Here is a 10,488-nt window from a genome sequence, read left to right on the forward strand (position 1 = left end):
ATAAAAACAATAGACAAACAAGAGAGAGAGTAATATATAATGAATGATTTTCCAAACGTTTGCGCGGAAGTTGCTTTGGTTGGAACAATAATCGTCTTTTCCAATTCCCTTGTTTGCACACACGACACGGCATGCGACAGACCACGTAAATCAAATGGATAATTGCACTATTGATTTCTGTGGTATGTTATAATTACAAATCACTTCTTATGGTTTAAAAGGTTCATGAGAGGTTATTGTAGTAAACTATAATTATAAATCGATTCCTGGAGTCAAATTTTGTTAAATTTTTTGACAGATTCTGTTAAATGCTATGTCAGTGCCTTATCAAACCAATAAAATGGCAACACGTGTCTATCTTAATAAAAAAAATATAAATTTATTAAAAAAAATAAATAAATAAACTTATTTTTTTTTTTAAAAAAAAGTTTCAAAAAAATTCAAAAAAAAAAATATAAAAAACAAAAAAGGAAGGAGTGGCCCAACCACCTCTGGCCACCTCTAGGGGTGCCCGCGGCCTCCCCAGTTGTAGGGGGTGGTGTGCAGCCACCCCCATTGGCCTGGGGGTGGCCTTCGGGCCACCCTTTGACCCAATGGCCACCCCCAACCACTGTGGGTGACCACTAGCCACCCCCGACGGCCACTGGGGTGGCGCGCAGCCACCCATTGCTTTTTTATTTTTTGTTTTTAAAAAATAAGTTTATTTATTTATTTTTTAATAAATTTATATTTTTTTATTAAGATGGACGCGTGTCACCATCTTATTGGTTTGATGTGGCGCTAACGTGGTATTTAACAGAATCTGTCAAAAAATTTAACGGAATTTGACTCCAGGGATCGATTTGTAATTATAGTTTACCATAAAGACCTTCAATGAACTTTTTAAACCATAAGGAGTGATTTGTATGGCACACCACATGGACCAATAGTGCAATTACCTCTAAATAAAATGAAGCCAAAGAGATTGTTTTGTTGGAGTGTGCATATAACTCAACTTTTTCCACATAATTTATACCAAACCATATCAAAAGCCGGCAAATTGCATATAAATCAACTTTTTCACATAATTTATCCAAATCATATCAAAAGCCGGCATTAGTTGGCAAAGTGGGGGCACATACATATATGTTTCTACAAATAATGATTCTTGCACAACTTTAACTAATTTTTTTAATCATCAACCATTGGATTTATTTTTCTATATATGGGCCATAAATATTCAATGATTGATCTTAAAAAAAAGTTGTTAGAGTTGTGCAAGAAACATTACTCATGTTTTTACTGATCTGGTTTTGTGCTGTTGTCTTAAATTATATCACATATTTTGTAATTTTATGAACCGCTATGATTGTTTTAGGTGCTTATTAATGAAAGAAAAGAGAGTCAAATAGAAAAATAAAAAAAGAGCGAAATAAAGAGAAAGAGACACGAGAGATTTTACGTGGTTCAATCTATGTACTTAAACTTTTATAAAAAATGACATTACTAAGATGATGTGAAGCTTATTTATTGGTATTCATAGCATTTTTTTTTATTAATTATTTTGATCATCTCTAATGAATAAGTTCCACATCAGTTAGTAAGGTTCAGTTTGTAAAAGTTTAAGTATATGTAACATTCCTTTTACGAAAACACATTATAGAATGGCAAAATAGCTTCCCCGCAATCACTCATCACCAAAGCATTGTCTTTTAAATGGAACTAGTATTTTCTTCCTTGTGTATTTTCCGGTAGGATATCTGCAGAATTTACGTTGACTTCTGGTCCTTTATAAGGTACTGGGTGCCTTTTGGTGTCCATCGGAGACAGTTGCATGTTCAATCCCTCCTGCATTGCCTTCTTCCATAGCAGATTCCATTTCTGCTACTTGTGTCAACTGAACTGTCAAAGGAGTAGTCTCTTTGTGATCCATATGGCTAGAGCCGTGAGTGGTAGAAGCATGAGAACCATGATGAGTTGTAGTAGAGCCATTTGCAGCCTTTCTCTTGTTCTTTTTGGCCCCCCGAGCCCAACCAACAAGTCCCACTTGTATGTGTTCCTCAAAAATATCCTTTTTGAATGAACTTCCCATCTACAAAATATATTTTAATGGATCATATAAACATCAGCCTAAAACCCCAACATAAATATGCAGAAAACAAAAAGGTTGAGTTCTTAGCATGATCCAACTCACCTGGGTGACAATTGCGTAGAGTGGTAGGGTACTGTAGCTGCAGACGAACTGAATGAACACCCTGAGAATGAAAATTGGTATTCAACTAAACCATAAGATTTTGTACATAAATGGAGACCGGCATGGTTTCAAGAATAGAACATATATATATAATTTGTTTTACCCTATAACAAGTCGAGGGATAATATAACCAATTTCTCCCATTATGCAGGAGTCAAATCCATATTGGACCTGCAATAGATTGCATAAGAGAAGATTAATCTGCAGTTTTCACATTGGAAATTTATATGAAATGTCAGATGAGTGTGGTAGAATTATGTTTTATACCCATATCCAGAAGAAAAATGCCAGTTCAAAAGAATTCTGAAACAGGATTATATGAATCAGCAAGAGAACAATCCGGGGCCTATGGAACCAGAAGTGATCATCTGAAGGTTGAACTATCAACGCCCCTGGAAGTGCCACGTGTTTCTCTGCAACCTCAAGGGCCAACTGGGTAATTACATGTTCCAACTTGGTGCCCACAGCAAGTAGAAGCTGTAAAAAGAATCACTATCAACGTTAATCTCTGAGAGTTTTGCAAGATGAACATGTAATCCAATCCAATGTTTTAAGCAGAGAAATGTGCATAAATATAAAGGTAATTTAACGGGAAAACTAAGATTGATAAACTTACAACAAAGGGAATGAATGCAATCCAAAAATATGCATGCCAACCTGCAAGAAAATCGCAAAAACATGATGATTCTTTGGAAATAATGATCTTCATGTAGCGCTCAGGGCTGAAAAAGGCTGTCACGGTTAGCGGTTATTGCTTCTAACCGTAACCGCCTTAGGCAGTTATTTAAACCAATAACTGCACCGTTGTAATCGCTTTTAAAGTTGGGCCTTATCGTCATGAGAAAATTTTAAAATTTTGGACTCCATTCCTGAATATTACATTCTTGTCAATGGTAATAAGATAGTGAAATGTGTGTCAAATGGATAAATTGGAAACCTCTACCACTTTCGGAGCCAAATATTTTGAACATAAAGTTCAAGTTCCAGCTAGAAAAATGTGTTACTTAGAATGGCCTGATGGCAATTCATCCGACTATAATGCCGGAGTCGTCTATGATCAATGGAGAGAGAGACTTACCGGCGACATTCAGCAACAAGAAAATGACAACAAATACCCAAAGATACCAACTGCAATGATGAAATCAGAAATTAGTAAGATCTTTCAATTAAGAGGAATCAGATTAGGAAGCATTTTTTTTTTTTTCTGAGATGGTACATAACAATATGATCCATGAAAAAAAGAAAAAAAAGAAACATGCCAAACACATGGTTTCAATCTTCCATGGAAGTACTACCATTTTTCTGACAAAAGAAGTCAAGCCTAAAGCAAGAATCTTCTATGCCAAATACTTTTGTCTTGGTTTGACCTAAATACTAAATTCTGTCTTTCTTAATTGTAACTAACCTTATTCCAACGACTTTCTTGAAATCAGCTTCAAGGGTACGTATCATATACTTATGGAAATTAAACTTTAGGTTACCCCTGCAATGAGTCTAGGCAAAATAAAAATATTAAGACTCAGAAAGTGTATCTCAAGTAATAAAATGGAAGTAATGGGTTGTCATACTGAAGAAGAAGAAGAAGAGGAAGAAATCAAAAGATAAACGTAGAAATTTATATAACCTACCATAATGAAGCCTAGTCGCAGTGTCATATAATCTGTTTTGGTCACAGACCCATAAAATTGCTTGAAAAATGAATGCTGAAAATGATGAAGCCATTAAAAAAGATATCAGTACCTAATGGTAATAGCAGAGAGAAAACATTACTGCATTTTATTGTAACTGCCCCATTTTGATGTTCACTATAAGTCAGACATTGAAGTGAAGTATTTGCCTCTCTCATTCATGCAACCAAGTATTTTTCATATAATATCGAAGTATTTTTATTCTAGATTATTACTATCATGTAAAAAATTGCACAAAAAAGATTATTTGCAACATTTAAATTTCGGAGCGATTTACTTTGGTGCTTATCTCCTTTTTAGTATGTGTTGGAACTTGCATTTCCCTATGAATTTCAGGGTTGATAGGAGGTTTTTTTGTTTTTTATAACGAGGAACCCCTCCAAGGCAAGGCCGCTTTGTGTATCCACCCTTGTCGGATAAACCTCGGACTCGTGCAAAGCGTTCCCTCTACACAGATCAAGTAATATAAACTCTGATTTTGCCCGTGGGCTGACCTCAAGAAATTGTTTACACCCAAGAGGATTCGAACTTTAGACCTGATGGAAATGTCATCAAGACCAAGACCCTTACCACTTGAGCCAACCCCTTGGGGTTAGATTGATAGGAGTCAACTGGTAATGAAAAAGGTTATGAGAAGTCTGGCATAAAAGAACAAGTAAAATAAATGATTTTTCTTTCCCTGATGAAAACTTCTGAAGTTGAGAATCTCATAGTAAGCCAACTCTATCAAATAGATAGTCTGATCAGTTTGTGATTTCTCGTAAATTTCATCAATCAAAATATAAATTCTGGAACGAAAGACCTTTTAAAGCAACCCTCAGAGAAATGAAAATCTTTCATTTGAAAAAGTATTCACTAGAGTGATCTTTTGAGTATTCCTCTTTAATAACATTGATGAATCAAACAGGCAGATTGATTTGCTGATAGAGGACTCCATAACTTACCAACCACCCTAGCAGAGCTGAATCCTTGCCAGTACCCAGAAATCGACTCCGGACAAAAGCATGATCTTGAACATGAGTAAATTTTGTTTTCAGAACTGCAACACACAGTATTTGCATCAGAAAAATTGCAAATAAAGCAACTAGATATTGGCTATTAAAGAAATTCTAGTCCATAGTGAAAAATGATCAGTAACTTGATTCTATATCATTCAGTCCAAAAGAATTTCGGTTAGGAATAAATGTATTTTATGATGCAGGATTTAACATATGGCTGAATAAGGAATACCATTAGCTTTAAAGATCATTACCTTCTTCTGGATTGAATTCCTTTTCTTGTATAGAATTCTCCCATTGCTTCCATTGACTAATCTAGTAACACCATTGAAATATATGACAGAAACATTGACAATAAGTTTGAAGAAGAGAACCTCTTGGCTATAAGGAGAAATTAGACAGATAAGAACAAAAAATAGGGCCAACATACCTTTGCCCCTCCAAAAATAATGGTTAGAGCACAGAAAGTCACATGCACGACTGCTAACACAAAGATGAATATGTGAAGATGATGCAGTGCAGTAATAGATAGCAGTGGGACCTTTTCCTGTAAAATCATGTAAAGAAAAGCAGAAACTAATCAGATCTTTCAATTCATAAATGGGTGTGCAATCTTGGTTAACACATGAGACTCGAGTGCAAAATTACCACTCATTCCAAAAGCTTAAGCTGATAAGAAGAGATAAATTTAATCAGTTAATCAATACTTTAACACTTTCCTTCACGTACGGGCTCTAACTCCATTTTTATAAGTGAGGCCCATCATGTAAAATATTTATTGAAATTGGAGGTAAATGAAGAAGACAGGGTTTGAACTCAGGATATCTGTTTCGGTACTATGTTAAATTACTACTCATCCCTAAAAGCTTAAGCGGTTAGGAAGAGATAAATTTAATCATTTAATCAATACACTAACATTTTGGTGCATCCCCGAACAGTCTATAAAGACCTTAGGTGACTTCTAGATAATTCCATCTATACTAGAAGTTGTTGACATCGGATCTTCAATAGAGAGTAAAAATATATTTTTTGTAGTTAACATTAGCACAATTGTGTAATACAAGCATCCTGCCACTAAGATTTTAAACTTTCAGGTAAGGTTGAACTTGAGTGTATAATACACAATGACTATTCAAAAGAAGGATTAGGGAGGAGAAAATGAAAAGAAAAGAAAAAAACTGTAAATTCTAAGGGACACTAATTGACTTCCAATAGCCTTAAAGGGGGGCATGCATGTAATCCTCTGCAATATCTTTTTCAAATCTTTTGCAGAGAACTTTGCACTTACCAATCACTGAAAGGCATATTAGTGTGGAGCCATCCGGTCTACCCCATAAGATTAGGGCATTTTGCTTAAAGAGTGGGTGTAACAGACAATTACAGGAATTAATAATAACTGCAAAGAATAAAGGAGCAATTTTCAAGGAACTTCTTTTTAGTGCTTTGGAATGTAAACCCTAGAAAACTCTTCTATGGCAATATCTGAGACAGATCATCTGAGGTTATTTGGAAAGCAGGTAATTCCTGCTCTCTCTGATAATATTCTAATTGGTGATATCCAAGCCAATTTCTAGGTGATTTCAACTTCTGTGAAACAAGTACTCAGCTAGTGGCTATCAGGATTAACTTTTCCTTTGAATTGGGACCAAAATACACCCTGGCTAGTCAGTGGTTTTTTGATATCAAATATTTGAACTTATTTGCTTGAACCTCTTATCTAGTGCTAGAAACTCAATACTTTCTGTAATTTCAAATGACTTTAACAAGTTTATGGAGTTGTATCCACGCTGTTACATTGGCTTTGAGTATGTTGGTAGAATTTTGGTGCTTCTAGAAAAAGCAGTAAACCTTCTTTAACACCAAACATTTATGCTTGGCAAAGTCAAGAAGCATGAGCATTAACAATTTTTGGTTTTTCAAATCTTGAGGGATATATTCTATTATGAAAATGGAATTCTATTTAGAGCAGATATTAATATTAGAATATATAATATAGTAGAAGATTTTCCTTATGTTAAAATATATGTTATGATTTGATATTTCCCTTATAGGATAAATAAGGTAGGCAGAAAATTAATCTCAAACCTTGTGTTTGAAAATGTTTAGGTTTCCTTTAATGAATCTAAAGGGTCTAGGCTCCCTTAAAATCTAATAAATTATCCCGTTACATGTTTGAGAAATCATTTCTATTTAAGTATGATGAAATAATGAGAAAGTAGACAGAAAATTAATCTCAAACTTTGTGTTTGAAAATGTTTTAGGTTTCCTTTAATGAATCTAAATGGTCTAAATTCCGCCAAAATCTAACAAATTATTTCGTTACGTGTTTGAAAAATCATTCACGTAACAAATTCATATCAGGGAAACTCAACTAACAATACTGGGATTTATGAGATGTTCTAACTGCACCTAATTTCAATATCTTTGGAAGAAAATGTGATAATAAATTTTTCAACAAATCATCCAGACTGAATAGGCTGTAACAGAAATGGGAGACTTGAAGTGTGTAGAGAATAAATTGATCAATTCAATAAAAATGAGGGTTTAAGGTTCATTTGAGTTGGCAATTTCAAAAAGTGAGATTTAAAAATAACGATTTTAAAAAATTAATTTTAAAAAGTAATTTTTAAAAACGCAGTTTAGCGTATAACATTTAAAATCATAGTTTAACATTTAGAATTGTGTGTTTTTAAAAAGACACCCTTAGCCTGCGACTTTAAAAAAAATAGATTTTCTGTGTTTTCAAATCGTAATTTTTTAAAAACGCAATTCCAAAATTATTCATTTTCTGCGATTTGGTTTAAAACCATATTTTTTGTCTATGAAATCGCAATGCCAAACACACCCTTAAGATATGTTAAATCGCCACTTATCCTAAAAGCTTAAGCTGATAGGAATAGGTAAATTTAATCATTTAATCAATACTTTAACACTCTCCTTTATGTGTGGGCTCAAACTTCATTTTAGTAGGTGATGCTTAACACGTGAAATATTTAATCGAAATGGGAGGTAAATGAAACGGCTAGTCAGAGTTGGGAACTCATGACTTTTGCTCTGAATCTCTGATACCATGTTAAATTACCGTTTATCGTAAAAGCTTAAATTGATAAAAATATGTAAATTTAATCATTTAATTAATACTTTAACGTGATAGGACAGTAAACGCATTAAAAAGTGTGAACCTCCAAACTTTCTCTTACCATGATTTTTAGAAGCTAGAAGATTACAAAGACCATTGACGGGGATACAAATGGTCTGTTTGGCAACAGGGTGGAATCCGAATTCTTCTCTAATTTCTTAAAAAACAAATCATATTTTATTCAACTTTTTCAAATTTTTTCAAATTTTATCTCACAAAGTCAAACTTCAAAATTCGTGTAGTGAATTAAAATTCAATTCTAATTCCTAAAAATTCAATTCCCATAGAAATCTCAAAAATAATAGAAGGACGTGGTCAAACAGTCCATGTGCATGATGACTTGGCTAGTCTATTATCTATTTTATATTCCTTAATCCAGAAGTTTATCATATTCAAAACAATTACATGGATTTTTTAATTAGAAAAGGAGAAGAAGAACACAAAATAAAAAAAAATAAAAAAAAAAAAATCTGGTTTGGTGCATCGACAAGATGAAGTCTAAACAACTCGACTCAAAATTAATTTCCCGTGAAACGCTCCTATTGACTTCCATCAAAAGAATAACAAAAGACCAGAACTGGTCCACAAAATTAATTAGTTAATCAATGAGAGCCAAATAAAAAATGGGGATAATTTTACTTATTATTTCTAGTTTTTTATTATTGTTATTATTATTATTTTTTTTTTATAATTATACCTTTAAACTTTAAAAAGTATTAATTTAGTTAATTTAGAGTATCTACTTTTTAATTGTTTTTCAATTTCAACCATTTGTTTGGATTTTCCATTAAATCTTATCAAAATTTTTAAACATTTTTTTTTAAAAAAATAATATTTTTTTCAAAGATTTCGACGTGAGTATTTTTACAAATTTCGTTAAATTTTGACTGATACTTAAATCTTTGCAATTTTTTTTTTTTTTTTTTTTTTTTTTTTTTTTTCTTAAAAAGGGTGATTTGAAAATTTTTATAGCCATTCGATAGGAAGGGAGGGTTGAAATTAAAAAAAAAAAATTGAAAAATAAAAACATTAAATTAACAATTTTAAAATTTAATAATATGATTTCAATAGTGACGAAAATCATCCATATCCGTAATTGAGTAACATCTATGGAAGCGTTGAAGAACAAATTGCAGAAAATAAATTTGAGAAAATAAAAATAAAAAAAGAAGTTGAAGCGTACCTTCTGGGTACAGTAACCGGTGGAATCAGAGCCCTCGGCAAGGAGACGACGGGCAGTCCCGGGAAGAAAGGAATTGAAGAAGGCTTGGAAATGGGCAGTCGTAGAAGATTCATCTTTTTGAATCTTACAGGGCAACCACTTGCTGGCTAAGTCCTTGGATATGCAAATTTTGGCAATTCGAGCTTGGAACACTGTGAGTAGGAGTGATATGAACCCCAAAAGCATCAACTCTGCATTTACCCAAAAGAAAATAAAAAATAAAAATTATATATATATATATATATATATACCCATACCCAGAATCCATACAGATTGTAATAGAGAGAAACAGAGGAGTGAAGGTGTGAGTATATATATATATATATATACCCAGAATCCATACAGATTGTAATAGAGAGAAACAGAGGAGTGAAGGTGTGAGTGAGGACCTTCTTTGATCTTCTGTAAGGCCTCATAAAGAGGCTTCTGGTTCTTTTTCTTGAGATACTGCAAAAGCATCAATGGTGATCAGTTGACATGTCAATTAAAATTGGAAGAATACAGAAAAGATTGACAGGCTAGGCGTAGACATGCATGCCTTGCCAAGGTAATGGAGGATTCGCTCGACAGCGAGAGAGATGAGGACGATAACACTGCAGACAACAGCAACAACCCAGGTGGGGGTATACTCCAAACTCTGTCCCTCTTCTCCCCCCGCCATCTTTCTCAGTCCTCTGTTTCAAATTCCTTTCTTGATCAAGACGAACCCCATATACGTGAAAAGAAAAAGGAGAACGGAATCAATCACAGGAGATCGAAGCCGCGTAGAGTTGTTGAGATCGAGAGCTGCACACTATATAGTAATTTACTAGACTAATATATAGTAAAAAGCATGTGAAGTCTGAATGCAACGATCGAAAGGAGGGTGGGAGAACAGAGAAGTTGGTGGGTTGACTTTGTTTGCCCCAACAGACCAAACAGCGGGCTCCCCTGCCTGCGTCCAAACCATAGACTTTAACTTATGACTCATCAATCTCGGAGCGGTTCATGCGAAAATACGAACAAGCGTTCAATGGAGAAGATTATGATTTTATTTTCTTCTATCTCACGGTGCATACGATGCCGCGTTATTAAAAATAAAAATTGAGATTTTATTTTTATTCTTTGTCCTTTATTTTGTATAAGAAATTGCAGCTCGTTTATGGATAAAAACGGTCCATATATATCAGCATTTTTAAGAAATTGATACGTGTTTTATGTCCAATTAA

General features: G+C 33.7%; 1 protein-coding gene across 1 annotated transcript; it reads right to left on the reverse strand.

The window, feature by feature from the left end:
* Positions 1-1,502: 1,502 nt before the first annotated feature.
* LOC133876078 (MLO-like protein 1) lies at positions 1,503-10,206 on the reverse strand. Its single transcript, XM_062314373.1, has 14 exons — positions 9,819-10,206; positions 9,670-9,727; positions 9,242-9,471; positions 5,350-5,466; positions 5,174-5,234; positions 4,866-4,960; positions 3,862-3,936; positions 3,639-3,727; positions 3,312-3,361; positions 2,850-2,890; positions 2,501-2,710; positions 2,337-2,404; positions 2,174-2,234; positions 1,503-2,071 (listed from the first exon to the last, which is right to left on the reverse strand). The coding sequence occupies exons 1-14, from the start codon at positions 9,939-9,941 to the stop codon at positions 1,769-1,771; spliced, it is 1,581 nt and encodes a 526-aa protein (XP_062170357.1). The 5' UTR covers positions 9,942-10,206; the 3' UTR covers positions 1,503-1,768.
* Between the last annotated feature and the right edge of the window lie 282 nt (positions 10,207-10,488).

This window comes from Alnus glutinosa, chromosome 1, assembly GCF_958979055.1.
Source record: "Alnus glutinosa chromosome 1, dhAlnGlut1.1, whole genome shotgun sequence".
NCBI lineage: Eukaryota > Viridiplantae > Streptophyta > Magnoliopsida > Fagales > Betulaceae > Alnus > Alnus glutinosa.